The following is a 21,887-nucleotide window of genomic DNA, read 5'->3' as shown; positions in this document are numbered from 1 at the left end:
AGCCTGTTTCTTCTTGTTTTTTCCTACCCCCCCCCCCCCAGATGTTCTGGTTTAACTTGGATTTAAACTTGGAGAGTGGTCAGTTTAGATGAGCTATTACCAGCAGGAGAGTGAGTTTGTGTGTGTATGGGGGTGGGGGGGATGTGAGAAAACCTTGATCTATGCAGGAAATAGCCCTACTTGATTATGTAAAGAGTTGTCACTTTGGATGGGCTAGCACCAGCAGGAGAGTGAATTTGTGTGGGGGGTGGAGGGTGAGAAAACCTGGATTTGTGCTGGAAATGGCCCACCTGTTGATCACTTTAGATAAGCTATTACCAGCAGGACAGTGGGGTGGGAGGAGGTATTGTTTCATATTCTCTGTGTGTATATAAAGTCTGCTGCAGTTTCCACGGTAAACATCTGATGAAGTGAGCTGTAGCTCACGAAAGCTCATGCTCAAATAAATTGGTTAGTCTCTAAGGTGCCACAAGTACTCCTTTTCTTTTTGCTTCTTTTACATGGTTGTTAAGCCACGGTGGCTCTTTTTTTAGTTCTTTTACTGTGATCTTTAATTTGGGGTATACATTTGGAGTATATCTGTCATCTTTTCCTCAGCATCTAGATTAAAATCCCCTTCAGACCTTGCAAATAATCTCTGCCAGCAGTCAGGTTCCACTTTGGTTAAATTAGAGCCCATCCTTTCTGCATACACTCTTACTGATCCACAAAGTTCCCAAGTGCTCATAAATCCTCCTCCTTCATACCAACTTTTCATCCATTCATTGTGCTTCTGACAATCCCACATCTGTCTGAACCTGCATATACAACAGAAGCATTTTAGGGAAACCTACTACAGACACAAGCAGCCTTTTTTCTAGTCATCTAAATTTAGCTTCCATGAACTCTCTCCTACACATCCTTAGGTCACAACCACAGGCTCATCCTCAGCACCATCTTCTGTCTAAATGATTCATTAAGTCTGTTGCCACCAAGAAAGGAAACCACCGAATTGTCCTCACAGTTACAACACAGTCTTCTACCTGTGACTGAATTCCATACCACCATCAATTGATGAGGTCTCACAACTGTAACCCCTCTGTTGTGTGACCTCCTTAGTGTGCAAAGAATTATCATTAATCAGCCCCCTTACCTCTATCAGAAAGTGTGTCACAACTCAAGGAGTCTGTCCTCCCATTCCACCTGGGTCTCCCTTTCATCATAAGTCCACTTTTTTGTCCTTTCATGAAACAAATTAAAATGAAGGTTTCATCTGGTTTGTTTGATCACCACATATTTTATGTAATTCTTCGCAATATAAAAACCACAGACAGAAGCTGTTGCTGTGATAGATACCTAGCTTTCTAATTTTCCACATTAAAGCTTGACATCAGCCAGTTTAAGAAGCAAATCCACGAGATGAAAAATAGCAACACGTGTGTTATATTTAACTCTCAATCCTTTACAACATGTTTCAGTGATACTGCGTCTTTCTGAACCTCATACAAAAGATAAACTTACAAAAGGAAACATTAAAAGCAAATGTAAGTTGCTACTGGGAGTTTATTTATTTCTACAGCTTCACTTAAAATTCCATCCCACAATTTCATGTTCATCTGTCAAATATATTGTGTGTCTTGTGTACTTTATGCAGTGAACCAGATGCAAAACTTTCAAAATCCTCCATTTTTCACTACTTAATATTAAAGGAGAGAGGTGAGGGCAAATGGTCTGAGCATAGTCGTGTGAGCTGGGAGCTCCTGAGTTCTAATCCCAGTGCTGATTCCCTCTGTGATCTTGAGCAAGCCACCTAATCTCTCTTCCTCAATGTTCCCATCTGTAAACCTGGGATATTGCTGTTCTGCTCGTGAACTTCACAGGGACATTGTGAGAATTACCTGCTTTTTTTAAAGCCCTTTGAAGATTAAAAGTGCTAAGTATTACTAATGTCTCATATATTCTTAAAAGAAAATATACATGTTAGGAACAAAGCAATCACCACAAAAATACCCACAAGAGGCATGTAGCTAAGAAAGAACATCACTGATTAAGTGTTTATCTAAACTGTAATTGGAGGTGTGATTTGCAGCTTCTGTAGACATACCTGTGCTGACCTCTAGCTAGCTCATTAAAAATAGCAGTGGGGTTGTGGTGTCATTGACTTCAGTGTGGGCTGCACAATTCCTCCTGGCCCCCTGGGTAAGTACTTGCTTGTGCAGCCCTTGTTGTCATGACCTCACCTCTATTTTTCACAATCTAGCTAGATTTCAGTGAGCATGGGTAAGTGTACATGAGATGTAAATCACAGCCTGCCTGCTGTGTAGACATACACTAATTGAACAGAAGCATCTAAACTACCAAACAAGGGTCCCAATTTTAACGTCCAGTACATTGGTTCATCTCCCATTGAAATTAGTGGGACGTTTCATCCATGGGGTTGAAGTGGGTGTGAGAGTTTCTGGTGGGGTCAGAAAACATGTGAATAGCTTATTAATAGAACTACTGCTGTTCTGAAACTGTTCATTTAACTTTAAATGCAATTTGCCCACGATCTGTTATATCCAACAAGTGAGTAACTGGGATGTCCTTCTCAAGGGACTGAATTAACATATGTCATAAGCAGTAGTCCATGAAACATCATCTCTTTTATCTCCTTGAAAGTGACATCAGAGGAATGACTAATGGGAATGATACAGAGAGCTCTTCCTATTTCTCTTTGCAGTAGCCTGGTCTCATTTGTGAGTTTTGAATCAGATGTGCTAGCACAAAAGCTGGGTGACAGCTGGCAAATGAAATGTTACCATGGTATTACTCAACAATAGAAATCTATTAAATATATAATTTAAAAGAAAATCAGATTAGCCAAGGCACATGCCTCAATAAAGATTAAGGGCATGGCTACACTTGCAGATGTAGAGGGCTGTGAGTTAAACCCGCCTTCGGAGAGCGCAGTAGGAAAAGCACTGCAGTCTCTCCACACTGACAACTGACAGCGCACTGGCGTGGCCACATTTGCAGCAGCATTGGGAGCGGTGCATTATGGGCAGCTATCCCAGCATGCAAGTGACTGCAACATGCTTTTCAAATGGGGGGTGGAGTGTGACAGGGAGTGTGTTGTGTGTATGTGGGGGGAGAGAGAGTGGGTTTTTGGGGTGCTGAGAGTGTGTCAGCATGCTGTCTTGTAAGTTCAGACCCACCCCCACCCCCCCTGCCTCTCTCTCACTCACTCAAAGCAAACAGTAAATGGTTGCTTTTTCTCGGAGCTGATAAGCAGCCGGCTTCTCCGAAATGGAGCTTTGAAAGGGCATTTCTGCATTCCTGCAGCCAGTTTCACAACAATGACAAGAGTGGCCACTTGACCTAAGGGGATTAGGCGACATTTCCGGAGGCTGATCAGAGAGCAGTAAAGCAACACCTCGTTCATACTGGTGCTGCGGTGCTCCAACGGGGGCGCAGCAAACGTTATTCCACTCGCCGAGGTGGAGTACCAGCAGCGCTGTAGCTGCGGAGTCAGAGCGCTCTACGTGCCTTGCCAGTGTGGACGGGTAGTGAGCTAGGGCACCCGGGGCTCCTTTATTGTGCTGTAACTTGCAAGTGTAACCAAGCCCTTACACTAATTTTTTTGTGTAAAGGGCAATATGGTTTCAAAATACATGTATGGACTTTTCTTCCTTTTAATTGTATTGTTTTATATCCTTCAAGTGAATGTAGTGTTTGTGAACAGTGTCAGATTAAGTGCCCCAGAACCGGAAGTCTTCTGTTTATCTAGAGGAGGATTACAGCACATGCTGTTCAAGATTTCTTCCCTATGCGTCCCCATCATCCAATTTTGTTTTGGAGGCATCAGCCTGTGAGAGAGAGGACAGCTCATTCTCCTGGAACATTCAGTCCTTGGAATCACTTCTGGGTCTGTCAACACAGGCACCAAACATGCCGGTGATTTTTGTAATATTGATATCTCTCCATCATGAAATGGGCTGATGCCAGCAACTCCTTTCCCATCAAGTGTGTGTGTGTGTGGTCCAGTGTTCATATTTCAAGTTTGTTGGCCAGATTATCAGGCACCATAAAGAGAATTTCCCTGCTGGCTGGCTCCCTGGTGTGGACATCTGCCTTCCCATACTGGTGTAAGTGGAACATCAGGAGCATGACTGAATGTGGAGAGGGCATAGCGTAGTAACACTGGGTTACACCTATCCTGCAGTGGCATAAGGACCATTAAGAACCTTATGTCTTAGTCCTTCTAGCAGCTTTAAATTGTGTTGGGGCTAGAGCTAGTCCTGAGGATCAGGATCATACCGTACCCTTCTGTGCCAAACAGAGGTCTGAGGAGAGAATTTTGCCCTTTGTGGGTTTTTTATATATAAATCCATTTAATTTGCTGTGCTTGATGTCATTTTCCCGGCATCTTGAGGCATTAAAAATCATAAACATAAATAATGTGTGTGTGTGTGTTTGTGTGTGTGTGTGTCTACACACACACACACACACACACAATGTTTCTGCAATTTTTAATGCCTCAAGATGCCAGGAAAGTGATATCAAACACAACAAATGAAATGGATTTATTTCTAGAATCAAATAAGCATACAAAAATCCTCCTGATTTGCCCAAATAGAACGCAGGGCAGTATTGGGCACAATATTTGCATTTTATTCTAGAACTGCTATAGAGACTTCCCTGAGTCTCTTGCCTGTAAATCTGGCAGATTCTTACTGTGCTCCCACCCTACTGTCCAATATGCAGGCAAAGGATTTCTGAAACCTTGATTTACTGTTCCATTTACAATGGCCAAAGTGTGTTGTCAAGAGAATTCTTTACGGCGAGCTTTGAATGTGTCAACCTTAAGCACTATTTCAGGTTCTCTAACTGTGAACTAGCCTAATCCCCATCAGTTTCTACAACTATCATTTGAAATGCAACCTGACACTTTTTAAGATAGTCTCCTGAAAACCAACATAAACTGGATTGAGAGTTTTGGCTGATAATATCTGACATTGCTGCTGTAAATCTCTTCCGTTCTGTTCCAGGTGGCTTCCAAAATTAAGTAGTCATCTCTAAATGTTTAGTTAAAATGGTAGCTGATTTAATAAGCACATTAAACCTTTATTTATAAATTACAGAGATATTGTTAGTGCTGCAGTTCTAAAATAAGCATATAACCCACAGTGCACCTATCAGAGAATTGTCCTGTTACCTGACTGGAAGAAAAAGATACAAAAGTTGTAATTCCAAGCACAAAATAGTCTTACATGCCACATGAAAAATCCTGGATATTCCAATACTTCAAGAAATAATAAAATAGTGCTAAGTCAAGAATTGCTTCCCAAATGTATGGCTTTAACTTGATGCTAAAGAATCATTACAAATAAAGCAAACATTGGATTTTCAAAAATATGTAGGAACTCATTTGTGCACCGCATGGAAAACCTGAGATATATCACCACCGCTACAATGATCAACGGCCTCCCCTGCCCAACACACTTTTCAAGATTCATGGATCCTACACATGCCTATCACAACAAACAGTGTACCTCATCTTGTGCTCCAAATGCCCCAACAACAACTATGTGGGTGAAACTAGAGAATGACTATGTTCTTGAATGAACTCACACAGGAAAATGATAAAAGACAAAAACACCCCATCATCTGTGGGCAAACACTTTTCACAAAGCCATCACTCTCTGTCTGATCTAAGAGTCCTCATCCTCAAATGAAACCTGCACAACACTTTCAAAAGATGAGCCTGAGAGCTTAAACTCATTACTCTGCTAGACACATAAAATCATGGACTGAACAGTGACACTGAATTTATGGCACATTACAACAATCTGTAATTCACTAACCACCTCTTTTTGTCTTATTATTGCAGAGGTGTTATCGGGCCACTCTAACTTGAATGGTCCCTTATACTTATATATAGTATAGTTAAGTATTTATACTAAAAATCTGTTGCATTTTGCTGTGATGCTGAAAGTACCTTTCCCAGACTTGAAGAAGAGCTTTGTGGCTTAAAAGCTTGTCTCTCTCCAACAGAAAGTTGGGCCAATAAAAGATACTCACCCACCTGGTCTCTCTAATAGAGGTTTCATATCATGCAATGGGGGAATGTCTGTGAATATCCTCTTCCCAGTTGGGTGTGCATCCCTTGCTAGTATTCAAAAGGTTAAATAACAGCTCTATCCTAGATATACAGCTATTTACTATACTTTCCGTTGGAGATTATATGTATCTCCAACTGAAAGTACAGTAAATAGCTGTATATCTAGGATAGAGCTGTTAATTATTATATATATATTCGGGAAATCAAGCAAAGAAGCAGCCACGTAAAATAATGTATTCAATGATCTCTGGTGGATTGTTGGAGATAAATGCTTATGACAGATACAATTCTGCCTCACCGAGGAAATTGATAATAAACATAAAGTAGAACCATACATTGTTTCAATACACAATCAGCTTAAACAGTTTTCATGTCCCAGAAACAGATCTGTGTTTTCTGCCTTAATGTTAATGAGGCATTCATTACCCTTTCACAATTATTGTGTGTTCCACAAGCAGATCCTTCACATTTTATTTTTATCTTCTAGGTAGAAGTGGCACACTAGGGGCACATTTCCTTAAAATGTACACTAAGTACTCAAGATGCATCAATATTACTTATCTTAAAGTGCAATTATATCCATACCCCTATGTGTGATAAAGAACTCCTCTTTTCAGCAATATGAATCAGTTTAAAAAAAAGACTTCAGAATGAAAGACAAGCCTGGTTAATCTGTAAATCCTACTCGTGACTAAAATTGCTCCTTACCATAATGATTCTTTTAGTTTGTAAAGATGTACAAATGTTACCCACTGTTCATGCAAGGCTAATATGACCCAGTTATCCTTTGTCAGTCTAGAAGACCATTGTCTTCCCAGAATGATTAGCAAATCATCTTACATAAGATCACAAAAACCTGTGAGCCATGGTGCTGCTATGGTAGCATCTCTGTGTGCTGAGACAGAGTAAAGCTTAGCAATCCTGTACCACAGGAGAAGATGTGATTTAAAACCTTGCAATAGGATTTCCTCTCTAGCATTTTCTGTATAGGACAGAGGAAGGGGTGAGTTAAGAGAAAATATAATGTACAATCATAGCAAATTTGATGATCACTTTTATTATTTACTTACATTTTAAAAAGTGAGAGGAGATGCAGGGTTTCCTATGTCCGTGTGCTCAAAAGGTCAGGCTTGTGTCAGATCAGCAATGCTGTAGTGTATCAGGATTTTTCAACTACTTTGACTAAGATGGGATTTGTCAAACAAACACTCAATCTCAAATAAACAATCCTAAGGTAATTTGAAAAACCCAATACAGAAGACAAAAAGATATAAAACTACATTGTCTATCTATCCATGTCTATATAACACTCATCACTACCGTACGTGAGCACCTACTCCTGATGTCACCAAATACTGCATGACTCCAGGAACTACAGGTACAATAAATCTTAGACAGAGCATCAAGGACCAAATTTTATCATTATATTAGTTTGCTTTTGCGGGGGGTGGGATGGTAAACAGGTTCACCGTGTTACCTTTTGTGTTTTGTTCTCAATATATATATTTTGCATTTCAAAATTTTATCTCTCTCTATTTTAGGATTTTATTAATGTCTAAAGCTATAATATTTGAACACATTCCACTTTAGATTGGCAAAGCAAAGTCCCTAGCAGATATTATGGAGTCTTCTACTCTTCTTTCCCTGGTTCTGAGGGGTTTCTTGGGGCAGGAATGGTAGAGAGGTGACATTGTTGTAGATATCATTCAGGTTACAGTTAGAATATGGTATTCATTCCCCACACAGAGAGAACCATTTACATTTGAAACAAAGATGGAAAAAATATCTCTGTGATAATAAGCAAAGTCAATGCATGATGTTGCATTTCTATTGCAAGCAAAACTCCAACACTCATTTCAGTGGCAGTTTTGAGTACCCAAGGAATGAATCATTGGCCTCTGACTTCCAGTGAGTAAAGTCCTATGGTCAAACTAGAATTTATGCGTAACAGAGTAAAGGAGAAATATGAATTAGGTAAAACATCACTGGGTCAATTTCCAATGCATCATTCAGATTTTGACATATCCTACTAAAACTTAATTGGAGCTGTTAACTACTCCTCCAACCTCTGTGCAACTCTGCACATTGGCTGCCTGACAGTTTAGGTTGCATCTTATCTTTCATTTCTGAAGACTCTTTTCCTACTGTTGCCTGCACCCCACCCAACTGGTTGCCAACTTAGACATGCACCACAGAAGAAATGATTGTTACAGATCACTGTAACACACACACACACACACGAAGTCATGGTTCAAACAAACATTATCTTGTAATGCAGCCCATATATATATGTGTGTGTGTGTTACACGCGCACACACACACACAGAGTACAAGAGCTGCATCAGATTTGTATATTTGTTTGAAATATGTGATATGAGGCAACCTGTCCACCTGTCAGGCATACATGGAAACAGTCGGAATGATCAGAAAGTGAAGCATATGGTACCACAATATGATTTGTCCTTAACAGACCAAAAGCAAGTATTTGCCAAAAAGTAATGTGAGTAATAGTACCTAACTACAGAAATGACAGTTTACACATGCAGTACCTCAGTATGGATCAAGTGGCAGTATGCTTGCCCCTGGGCCCAAGAGTGGCAGGTCTAAATCCGACCCCTGAAATTGATCTTACATCTAATTCTAACAATGATGAACAGCCCTATAATAGATCCTACTATATCTATTACTACACAAAAATGTTTCAGAATTCCCAGATTTATGTTATCTCCAAAGCAAGGGTAATGTGAACATAGTCAGATAGTAAGGGTTATAAATTTGTGGATAAAAAATATTGATATCTACATTAGTCATATGCTGGGGTGGGGAGTTGTTTGTACCCTAGTATTCTAAGAGAAACAAATAGGGTCTAATTTTCAGCTGATATAAATCAACATAATTGCACAGAAACAAATGGAGCTATGATAATTTACACCAGCTGAGGATCTGATTCCCATGTAGTATGCAAACTGCATTTATTAATAGCTTTATTGTTCTCTTTGCTTACCTGGCAACATGTATGAAACACCAAAATATGGGTTACTTATTTATTTATTTATAAACTGCAGGAAAAGTGAGGGACTTTCTGAATTTAAATTTAATTTAAGCACAGTTTTCCATTCATATTTTGTATGATCCACCAGATAGATACACAAAATATAACACCAGAAGACTCAGTTTAACTTTATGGGAGGTGGGGGGGGAAGGATGGAGAAAATTCATCCTGCCTAAAAAGTACACATTTATAGCTTATATTACTGTCTGTCTGTCATTTCAGCATTTAAAGAAAAAAATAAAAATTTACCTTTCCCACATACTGGGGTTCAGAGCCCATATATTCCTCCAGCACAAAAAACTGATTCCATACCCAGCCTCGTTTGACCCGCTGGGCGGATGACCTCCTCCCTGGCATTGTGACAACATTTTCTCTCGGCTGTGCTTCTAAAGTCTGTTGTAGTTGTGGATGCAGTGGTGTTAGGAGACCTCCATCAAACAGGACCCAGAGAAGCAGGGATAAACAGTTCCTTGTAAGCATTGGCAAAGGTTTCCCTACAGCAAGTAATAAAAACTCCAGCACTTAATGTAGAGCTGTAGAATCCAGCTTTGAGGTGGCTGTGGCCTGCACCACTTAGCTTCAGATTTTATTGCAGAAATGCTAATGCAGACATTAATCCTTCTGATGACAAGGTTTTTGCCGCATTAAATTCCATCTAAAGGGACCTATAAAAGAGATTTACATGGCAACATTAAATTACGTAAAATTACATTGAAGTGTTCATCAAAATTCTCACACCTAGTTAGTTTCTTGAGACAGAGAGAGAGGATCAAGAAGCAGAGTTTAAAAAACTAGTACTATTTTGCTGATAGCATTGAGTTGCTGTAGGATACTGCACAGTGACTGTAGGAATGGTTCATTCTTACTTTGTTTAGTATTACTTTTGCGTCTGTCTGAAGACAAGTGCTCTTTTTGGCCTAGTTATCAAATAAAATTGTTACACCTCATTGATTTCTAATATGTTTACTCTTGGTTCACGCAGAAAATATTGAAGTATAGTGGACCAAATTATCAAGAGGCGGGATGCTGTGTACCATTTTTAATCTCTGCCACAAAACATAAGCCTTGGAAACATTTCCCCTTTCTTATCATAACTGGAGCTATACACAAACAGCTTTGCATTAAACCTTATTCTCAGAATGATATGTGTGAATTCCACAGGAACTAAAAAGGATGAAAAGGAAACTATACCAATATAGAAGAATAAAATAAAACCACTGATTCAGAATGCATGTGTCATGACTGGTGGTCTCTTCTCAGAACAGGCCCAGTGTTAAATGGCAGGGATGTTGCAGTTCAGGAGTGGGCTGGGTCCTTAGCTGCTACCATAGTAAAATAAAATAATAATAATAAATAATACAGTAATAGGGGGAAAATAGCAAAAGAACAGCCAATGGGGAAAATTGCAAAGCTGCGCACACGCACACACACACACACACAAAATCGGTAATGCAAGACATTGATACGCATTTACACTGACATATACCAAACCTACAGATTAAAAAATAAATCAGCACAGTAACTATGTGGCTGAGACAGAACTATCATAGCAAGGGAACTATTACAATTGTAGTGACCCTTGTAGCAGCCAGATGCCAACAATGTAAAGTCATATTTTCTGACTGTGTGCTTGTCTCAGTGAGTCCTATTAACACATTAAACTATGAACCCCAGTGCAGAATATTTCATATGACTGATGAAAAAATGTTGTTTTCCAGCCAGTGTAATTACAGCGATGTTCTCTCTCCCTCTCTATTATTTTTGTATTTATGATAGCCTTTGATTCATTGACAGTAGTTAGTAAAATGGCAATGGTAGAAGGATGCAAAATAAGCAGTTCCAATATTTAAAAAAAAATATGGATCAAATTCAGACCAACGAAAGTCTGAGCACAGCTACCACAGGAGTCTTTGCACCAAATTCAGTGGGATAGAAATGGTGAAAATTAGCACCCACATCACCTACATGTGGCCTGATGCAAAGCCTATTAAAGTCCATCTAAAGATTCCTATTTACTTGGTTTGGCTTTGGATCAAACCCATACATTTTAACTCATGCCATACCATCCCCAACAAAAGCTAGCTCTCTTGTAAGTGAACTCAGGTCTCAACAGATGAAATGTTGTTTTCAGTTTCACTGGTGAAAATCCACCAAATCTGTACTGGAGTCAATGCAGTAACTTGGGATTTTAGAATTAGGTAAATATCACAACCTGTCTGCGCACAGCCCCATTGTGTTGGATTTCCACTAACATTCAAGCAACTAAAGTATGCTCATGGAAAGTGAATTTTAAGCTTGCACAGCTAAGGATTCATAGGCAGCAAATGTTTCTTGCTATGATGATGATGCTATTCTGGTGCAATTGTCAGCACTAGTCCCTTGGCATTTTCATGGGGCCCAAGTATGTCTATTTGGCATCTCTCCATCCTGGGCTGATATGACTGCTCCTTCTTCATTGCATGCTGCTGATGGCCAGCAAAGGCAATCATTCTATTTTATATGGGACACTGCTTATTTTCATGGCAGGGAAGCAGACTTGTTTTCTGCCTAACTTACACCTGCAACCATCATGTACAGTATTTACAATACCAGCAAGACTGAGATTCCGATGGAGATCTTGTGGACAGCAAAGGTAGGTTGTTCAACAGTTCTATGTATAATGTTCTCAGACAAAATGCAGTTTCTCAAGCATCCTGTAAATTTCTTCCAGGATTTAAGACAGGTGAATTTTAAATCTTAAAAAACAAAATGCAATTTATATCATCATGGAATTTACCACTTTGTTAGAGCCATAGTATGCCATTGATTTTTAAGCAGAAGTCGTCACTGATTTCAGTGAAGACTTCTGCTTTAAAAATAAAAATAAATATGCTGCAACATGGCCTTTAGTAAAGAAGACACTGCAAGCTACCTTACTGGATCTATTTTCTCATGTTCAAACAATGTCTACAGTTATTTTTCCTTGTGCATAATGTTATTCTTTTCAGTAATCATTATGCAGTTATTATTTCTTAGATATAGGCTCAATTCTCAATATAAAAGACACATAACTGGGAGGTTAAGGAAATGTAACAACCTTGAGAACAAAAGAAAGTAGAAAAAACCTACATATCCTAATCATAAAGGGTATTTTCTCTTCTTCCCTCCCCCCAAAATCACCACCACACCTAACTCATTGCAAGACTTAAAGAGCAAACAAAGACATGCACAGATATTAATAAAATGGGATATTAAAGTGCAATGAAAAGGTATTTAGTTAAAGTGACAGCTTGATCTTTATTTTCAGAAAGGATTAAAGTTTGATATTTGCAGTACGGGGAAAAAGGGCACAAGCCTGACCCAAACAATTGGTTCTAATAAAGATACTTTCAAAATTTATGAAAGACATTTCCTTTTTGGTCTCTAGAACTGAATATTCTACGGTAACAAAGGAAAATTATTGATTGTCAAACTTTAGTACTCTCTCAAACATCCAACTTACTTTTTATTTGTTGCCTTTTATTGACACCAGCCATAAGAAAGGATTCCATCGTACTATAGCTCTACATATGCTCTCAATATTGCTACACACAAAATTCATTTCTTTTAACAGCTTTATTTAACTAACAGTTCAGATGACTTTTTGTGCTTCCATTTTTAATGAACATATAGTATACAGCATAGTGTTAATCAATAATTCAGTTCCAGGGCTGCCAGCTCCACGTGCCTCTTTTGCTCTACAGTTGCTGAGTTTTTGCCTAGTTTGGATGACAAAAATCTCAACAACCATGGATCATCCAAACAGAAATCCACATGTCCTCTCCAAATCCCCAGTCCCAGATTAGAGCTGAAAATAAATAGTGATAGAAAAAAGCTCCAGGACAGCTAAAAATCATTCCATATTCCATTTAACAGCTATACCATTGTCCTTTACTGAGGAGGCTCTACTCAATACATTATGGTTCTCCCAGCAGATCTCAGCCTCTGGCCACATCCATCAGCCAGGGAGCTTTTAAAGTGTTATATGGCACCAAAAGTAATGCAAAGAGACAGAAGGACTCTAGTGAAAGGGGAACAGTTCCCCCGTGGCTGGAAGGTTGGTATCCAATACAAATATATTACTTTAACCCCTTCTCTGTTGGTCTGTTCACCTGCTTTCCAGCATCTCAGCTGCAGTAGAATGTTATGACATTAGTTTGAAGCCCCAGTGTTGCTGACATCATTTACCTGAAAGATCTAAGTTGCTGTGTGTGCGGGGAAGGAAGGTGATGACAGGGGTGATATGTGGAAATAAGGAACAGCCTCCACATCAGCTGCAGCAGAGTTCACCATGAGAAAAAAAATCTGTATCTGGACAGGCCCAGAGCTTAAAAAATGTCTCTTTAGCAGACACACTCCCTACTCTTTTGCATGAATCTTCTGCTAGATTACACTTGAGCAGTGTGAGATTGAGGCAGAGGGTCAGAGGAAAGGACAAAATAACTCTTTGAAAAATAAAACTTTTTGCTGACAGCACCAGAGGAAGACTGGCAGAACTGACAAACAGCTAGTAAATTTAGCAACGCACTGGACACCCACATTGCAATTCAGAAGCTGATGTTGTACTTAGAGCTGACAGAGGTTTTTCAGACAAATTTTTGTTTGTCACCAAAAACACCCCCCAAAAAACAAAAAAAAAAAAACCAACAGCCCTGCAGATTCAAATAAACCAAAACATGTTGTGAATTTGAGTTGATTTTGGCTAAATGTTTCAGTTGAAACAAAACAGGAAATTACTTTTTGGAAATGTCCAAATGAATCCTTTTGATTTTTCAGACTAGATTCACAAGAGGATGTAGGTGCTATTCACAAAAGAAGAGGAACAAGAGCCAGGACACTTGCCTGGATATGGAAGACGCAAGTTCAAAACCCTGCCCTGGAGCAGGGACATGAACCCAGGTTTCCACCCTCCAGGCAAGTGCCCTAACCACAAGGCTACTGGCTATTCTGGGACTGAGCTCTCTCAAACTGTTCTGATCACACCTAGATTCAAGTCTCTCCTCCAGAGTGACGATTCAGACTTAGGTCGCTCACAGGAGTACCCCTAGCCACTGAGCTATTGGGAGCACTATCTCTTGAGCCTACTTATTTTTAATTTATCCCTTCTTTTCCTTTGCTTTTGTTTAAAATTCTCAAAAAAGAAACAAAAAAAAATCATCTGTGATTTTTTTTTATTTGCCAAAAAATCTGTTTTTGTACAAACACAAATGATTATTTCTTGATTTTTCTGAAAAGTCAGTTATTCATAGATTCCAAGGCCAGAAGGGACCATTGTGCTTATCCAGTCTGACCTCCTGTATAACACAGGCCATAGAACTTCCCCAATATAATTCCTAGAGCAGAGCTTTTAGAAAAACATCCAATCTTGCTTTAAAAACGGTCAGTGATGGAGAATCCACCACCGTTGGTAAATTGTTCCGAACGGGTAATTACTCTCACCATTAAAATGTACGCCTTACCTCCCGTCTAAATTTGTCTAGATTCAACTTCCAGCCATTGAATCATGTTACACTTTTCTCTGCTAGATTGAAGAGACCTTTATTAAATATTTGTTCCCTTTGTAGATACTTCTAGACCATAATCAAGTTACTCCTTAACCTTCTCTTTTTTAAGCTAAAGAACCTCAAGGAGCTCAGTCTACCACTACAACGCATGTATGACACTCTGTACCCCAAAGCAACACCCTGGCACCCCCATATTCACCATGGTTGTATAATTATGTGTTTTGTACACAGTATGCCTTGTAAGGTATCATTTTAGAAGTCTTGCTTTGTTGAATATTGTGCTATCATTGTATGGGAAATTATGAAGTTTTTCAATGTGTGTGTTACTGAAATATGTTGTAAAGTTGGAACCACCCCCAACTAACCTTTCAGGTACAACAATGGAGAAGCCAGACAGTGTTGATGATCCATTAAGGGGAATCCACACTACTAAGAACTATCACAGGATCTATACAATGAAGGCTTCTCATAGGGAGCATATAAACAATAGTCACAAGCATAGATGTTTCCAGCAAGCTGGAAGGAACTATAAAAGAGGGGAAGTGACATCATCATTTGGCCCCTCTCCCCTGCACAACTCAACACCTGGAAACACGTCTGGAGAACAAAGACTGAACTGGGGAGGTGGTCCCAGGCTGGAAAGGAGAATCCCAGCTTGTGTATTAAGGAACACCATCAGAGTGAGACACTGCTTGATTTGAATCCTGTCTAGTTTATAGAACTCAGATTGCAATTTTACTTTTTATTTCTTAGGTAACCAACTTTGATCTGTAAGCTTACTACTTATAATCACTGAAAATCTAGCTTTCTGTAGTTAATAAATCTGTTTTATATTTTTACCTAAAACAATGGGTTTTGCTTGAAGTGCTTGGGAAATCTGCTCAGGAACAAGAGCTGGTGCCTGTCCTCTCCACATTGAGAGAGGGGTGGACTGGGCAATCAACTTATACGGGTCAGGCTTCTGACCAGCTGGTACAGCTCTATGATCCTAGGTTGGGGAGCTGTGGGGAACTGGCTGGCGCCTCTCTATAGTTGGTTCATGAGTGGATGGCAAAAACATTCATGTAACTCATTTGAGTGTGTCCCTGCCTGTGGATGTCTGTGTAAGTGCGGTACTGGGAGGGATTTGCAGCTTGTCACAGCATCAGTGTGAGAGGGAACCCAGGTTGGTAAGAGAGGGCTCAGCAGTACCCCAGTTCCAGGTTGCACCCCGGGGAACCTGTCACAACATGTTTTCTACGTATCAACATTTTATGTTTATTGAATCGTGGTTTTGTTTTTTTTCCAACTGTGTCCTGGGCCCAATTTTTAAACCTGGATGCCCAAGTTTGGTGCCTAAATCCTAACATTAAATGTTTAAAAGTGGTATCCAGATCTCTATATGCCTGATAAATATGCAAGGTATTTGGGCAACCAATTTATGTTCCTTAGATTGGAAATTGTGCCTAGCACACCTGTGTCAAACTTTGTGCTCTGTTTGCAAGTCTGGTGCTCGTCTAGCCACCAAGCCACATGTCAAAGTGTGCTGTCTGATATTTAGCTTCCTATACAGTAGATATTAGTGCAGAAGGTTAGATTTTTATCTTGTTGAAAACCAGTTTCTCCTCACTGTCCTATTTTGACTTAAATATTGTTACTTAAGTCTTTATCCTACAGAGGAATCTACAGGGAGAGACCCTTTTCAGAAGACTGGAACCCTAAAGAAGTCAAAAGGGACATCATTCGCATGTACTCCTTTGCAGGACTAGGGCTGTCATAAATATAAAGGGAAGGGTAAACCCCTTTGAAATCCCTCCTGGCCAGGGGAAAGCTCCTCTCACCTGTAAAGGATTAAGAAGCTAAAGGTAACCTCGCTGGCACCTGACCAAAATGACCAATGAGGAGACAAGATACTTTCAAAAGCTGGGAGGAGGGAGAGAAACAAAGGGTCTGTAGGTCTGTCTATAGTCTGTCTATATGCTGGTTTCTGCTGGGGATAGACCAGGAATGGAGTCGTAGAACTTTTAGTAAGTAATCTAGCTAGGTATGTGTTAGATTATGATTTCTTTAAATGGCTGAGAAAAGAATTGTGCTGAATAGAATAACTATTTCTGTCTGTGTATCTTTTTTGTAACTTAAGGTTTTGCCTAGAGGGGTTCTCTATGTTTTTGAATCTAATTACCCTGTAAGATATCTACCATCCTGATTTTACAGGGGGGATTTCTTCATTTCTATTTACTTCTATTTTTATTAAAAGTCTTCTTGTAAGAAACTGAATGCTTTTTCATTGTTCTCAGATCCAAGGGTTTGGGTCTGTGGTCACCTATGCAAATTGGTGAGGCTTTTTATCCAACATTTCCCAGGAAAGGGGGGGTGCAAGTGTTGGGAGGATTGTTCATTGTTCTTAAGATCCAAGGGTCTGGGTCTGTAGTCACCTAGGCAAATTGGTGAGGCTTTTTACCAAACCTTGTCCAGGAAGTGGGGTGCAAGGTTTTGGGAAGTATTTTGGGGGGAAGGACGCGTCCAAAGGACGCATCCAAAGGACAACAGGTGGAATATTTTGTACCTTGGGGAAGTTTTGACCTAAGCTGGTAAAGATAAGCTTAGGAGGTTTTTCATGCAGGTCCCCACATCTGTACCCTAGAGTTCAGAGTGGGGGAGGAACCTTGACAAGGGCCTTATCCTTTTTCCATTTTGTTACTTTCCCTGACCCAACTTCTCTAGTAATGGTGCACCTGGCTGACTGCAAATGGAGATGTTCCAAAGAAACATGACATGTAAGAAATCTTGTTCCTATTTATCCTAGTCAAACTGCGGGGAAAGTAGTTCAAGACTAGAGCCAGGCATAAAATAGTTTTTCTATCCTATGACAAGTTTTGAAATTTGGGAAATTTCTCTCTTCCTGGATCAGAACAAAACATCATTTTTGCTTCAGTTTGGGTCAATTAAAATGTTTAGATTGGATTATTTTGAAACTTTTCATTTTGATGTTAATTTTTTTTATTGTACTACGTCTTAAATTTCAAGATTATTTCAACAGTTTTCCAAGTAGAGAAATTCATTGAAATTGATACTTCACTGTGGAAAATTTCAGTTTTGACAAATTAGCATTTTTGATGAAAAAAATTGTTAAAAATTGAATATAATAATTTATTAATAATAGCAATTAAATACAGTATTATTGTTACTACTTGAAACACTCTAATACTAGCATTAAATTAAGCTGACAAACAATGAACAGCTTGAATGAAGGATTGCTCTAAGAGTGGAAGCATCTGCATGCTACAACACTGCCTTTAGTGAAACATATTCTGGTACAGCACAAGAGGATATCCTCGCTGATCTTGACAGTGGCTACACCTTTTTATGGAAAGGACAATCATACGTCCTTTATGACCACTAATCTGCCCATAATAGTCAAATCTACAGAGAACTTTGAAACACAGACCTAACTGAGCTTTGTTGTGTATAACTGGTGGGGTAAAAGACAGCAGATGAGCTATAGTCCCATGTCGACTAACAAGAAACACTAAAGTTCCATGAAGCACTCAAAACTGTCTTCAGTCCAGCAAAAATGATAATTGCACCACTGTGAATGGAAGTGAATTGCTTACCGACAAATTATCCATTATGTGCTGATGGTGGAAACATTTCAACAGCCACCTTAATCATAAATCAGTCATTGCAAAGAACACTTTTTGCTTATGTGAAACACCAGCTAATGCAGAACAGCCGTCTTCCTACTCATAAAGAAGTTGGAAAAGTCTTGGCAATAGTGAAAAATGGTAGATCTGTGCCAGATGGAAAACCTACTAAGATGTAAGAATGTGTAATGGTTGACCATCTAACTTAATTTCTCTGCAATATCTGGAAAATAGAAATAGTATTGCAAAAGCTAAGAGATGCCCACACTATTAAAAAATAGATTTTGAAAATATTAGAATAGAAGGATGAGCCTGGGACTCACAAGGTCTGGGTTCAACTCCCACTTTTGCTATAGACACAATCTGTGACCATGGGAAAGTCACTTAATCTCTGTGTGCATCAGTTCCCTATCTGTAAATACTGGGATAATCATATTCCTACAACCATTTGCCTGTCTCTTCTATTTAGATTAGCTCTTTGGGGCAGGCAAGGTCTTTTAATTCAAGCAAAGGGCAGGGTCGGGGGGTTCTGATTTTGTTGCGGGCTGGTCGGTGCTTCTGTATTACAAATTATAATAAACAGAAGCCTTCTACAGTAAAGCACTTTAGCACATGTGGAACTTTAGGCATATGAGTAGTCTTATCCCTGTTCATCAAAGCATTTCAGTATGTGCTTAACTTTAAGACTACCCACCTGCTTAAAGTCAAATGTATGCTGAAGTATTTTGCTTACAAGGGTTGGGATTACTCAGGTGCTTAAAGTTAAGTAGATGATTAAGAACTTTGCTGAAGTGGAGCCAATGTTAGAAAAGTTCTTGTCAAGAGACTAATGAATAACATTATATGGACAGAATCAGTACAGACAACATACCAGAATCACAGTGCAATTGTCAGTTAGAACACAGCACTATTAAAATGATCTTGTTTGCTCGGCAAATGCAATTGGAAAAATGGAGGGAACAAGAAAGTCTTTACTGACCTAACAAAAACCTTTAAAACAGTAAGGCCATATGGATTTTGGAGGCTTCTGAGAGGGAAAAAAATGCCTGCATGGCTTGGTCAGCACTGTCTGTTGGCATAATGAGGATGACGGACATGATTGGATAAATCTATTTAGACAGAATTGTATCTTGCAGATAAAATAATATCTTATTATTCTGACAATACACATTTTTGTACACAGGGTGGAGGACTTGCTGTCCTGTGGTTATGTTGAATGAAGTCTCCTTTTGTTGATCTCTGTGTATGAAGATTAGCTTCTGTTCAGGCAACAATTTCATGTGTGACAAACCATAAACGCAGTGGGAATTCCTAATACCGAATTAGGGCCGGATTCTGACCTCAGTTACACTGGTAGAAATCAGCAGTAATGTAGGTGCAAATCTGGATTAGCCTACTGAGTTAGAACTGTTATAAAATGAGGCTTTTAATCTTTGTGCATGAGTGTTCTTGTAGCACATTCAGTGCAAGACCAACAGATAATTAAATAATGTTCTGGAACCCACTCTGTAAATGTTGACTTGATCATTAACATTAAAAAATAAGTGATATACTAAACCAGCATCCAACAAATAAGGCAGATACCATCTTTTTGTTTGGGGTCTGTTCACAGTGGGGCCCTGGTCCATGACTGGGACACTTAAGAGATACTGCAATGCCAATAAATAATAATGATACACTCATCATGCTTCAACAAATGGTTCTGAAGTCTAATAGGAAAAAGAGGGATAAAGCTATTGTTTTGAAGAGTCTCAAAAAGTTAAAACAAACAAACCTCTGTCTGTGTACTATTGACTTAGAGTAATAGTAAATTATAGCTGCCAAATAAACCAATTAGTGACAAAAAATAAATGATGGAAAGAGACTGTTTGGAAATAGTCAATGTGATTACACAACGATATACCACCTCTATCTACAACTAATTTTCAACATCCAGTGTATCAACCTCATCAGCACCACCAACACATATCTATGTAACCCACAGCAGAACATTTAAGTCACAAATGTAAGACCTAAAACCTGCATTTTTCAAATGTGAAGAGATAATCAATTTTAATCTACAAATATGCATGAGAATATCTGAGCAGGAGGAGTGGAATCAAAAGAACAGGGTGAAGCTTTCATTACAAACCTGAAACAACACTCAATACAATTGGTTCCTGGTTTCATTACCAAGTTGACACAGCCCACTAAGGATCACAAATAAACCTTGATCACTCAGAATTCAAGTCAAAGCCTGAATTTCTCTCAAACTCTTATGACAGGTTTCAGAGGAACAGCCGTGTTAGTCTGTATTCGCAAAAAGAAAAGGAGTACTTGTGGCACCTTAGAGACTAACCAATTTATTTGAGCATGAAGTGAGCTGTAGCTCACGAAAGCTCATGCTCAAATAAATTGGTTAGTCTCTAAGGTGCCACAAGTACTCCTTTTCAAACTCTTATGTAACTCTACAGCTTAACTGCCAGTTCATTATGTGTTTTTTTTAAAAAATGCCTAATAGTAATGTATACTTTTGTCTATTTTCTGAAGATGGTCAAGTGATACACTGAAATCACCAGTCTTACTTCTGTTCTGTTTTACATCAATGTCCATGCAATGTTGGCCTCCTCACAAAAGTACTAACTCTCAGAAGAGAATCTACAGCCACTTGGTCAATGATATAGAATCTTAAATTTTTGATAAATTACAAACATTTTCATTTCTGGTAGGAATCTATCAAAGTCAAAATGTGCACACTTGTGAAACCATCTTTCATTTGATTCTGTCAGCAATGTTTTAAGATTGAGGGGGGAAAATCAAGCTCTTTCAGCACACTAATAATGTCTATAAATAGCAACTTGAAGACAGCAGGCTATGACTGAAAGGTGTGTTTAATTTTACAAATAATATGTGAGACTGAAATGAATCAGAGCCTATTGTAGCCAGTTATTCTGATACATGCAATATTGTAATTTTTTAGAGGTTTTGTATCAGGTTGTCACATATTCTAGTAAAAGCTTGTGAGTACACACATTTTCAGTTTAGTTCCTCTTTTACTAAATGATTCTCTGATATAAATGAGTCTCCAATTACATTAGATTCCTTCATAATTCCCTTTGCTAGGAAAATTATTTTATATTATCAAAATACCCAAAGCCAAAATGTTCAAAAGGAGGTGCTTAAAGTTAGGCATCTCAATCCACATTCAAGCACGTCAGTATAAGGGGACTGATTTTCAGAGGTGCTGCACAGCTCCCAGCAACTTCTATGTGGCTAAGCATGGACTGAAGTATGTAACCCTAGACACTCATGTGTGGAAATATTGGCATCATCTTCTAAGGGTGTATTAAAATTAGGGGCGGGGCAATGTAAATAAGGCATTTTGATGACCCCATAGTCCTTAATTTAAGAGATTTTTAACCCTTTCATCTCTTTCTATATCGGATACTTGGTGGCACAGCTAGATTTTTACCTCACTTACAGTTTGGGTTTCCTGAATAATCTAACACTATTGGAACAAATCTGTTATCTATTTAATTCCATAGGCTAATACTCTCTCCAGGGTAAATTGACAGCCTATTTTCACAAAGAGCTAGAAGCAAACACTATTTATCCTGTGAACATTACAA

General features: G+C 38.9%; 1 protein-coding gene across 5 annotated transcripts in view; it reads right to left on the bottom strand.

Annotated features, from left to right (window-relative positions):
* Positions 1-21,887, bottom strand: part of CDH12 (cadherin 12) — an 862,602-nt gene that overhangs the window by 203,738 nt on the left and 636,977 nt on the right. For all 5 annotated transcript variants that reach the window (XM_075125425.1, XM_075125427.1, XM_075125428.1 and 2 more), the window contains one exon: positions 9,384-9,799. In XM_075125425.1, the coding sequence (XP_074981526.1) occupies positions 9,384-9,614 (231 nt within the window). In that variant the 5' untranslated portion in view covers positions 9,615-9,799. The remainder of the gene's footprint in view (positions 1-9,383; positions 9,800-21,887) is intronic.

The sequence above is a fragment of the Caretta caretta genome, chromosome 2, assembly GCF_965140235.1.
Source record: "Caretta caretta isolate rCarCar2 chromosome 2, rCarCar1.hap1, whole genome shotgun sequence".
Lineage (NCBI taxonomy): Eukaryota > Metazoa > Chordata > Testudines > Cheloniidae > Caretta > Caretta caretta.
This window is presented reverse-complemented; position numbering and strand designations above follow the sequence as displayed.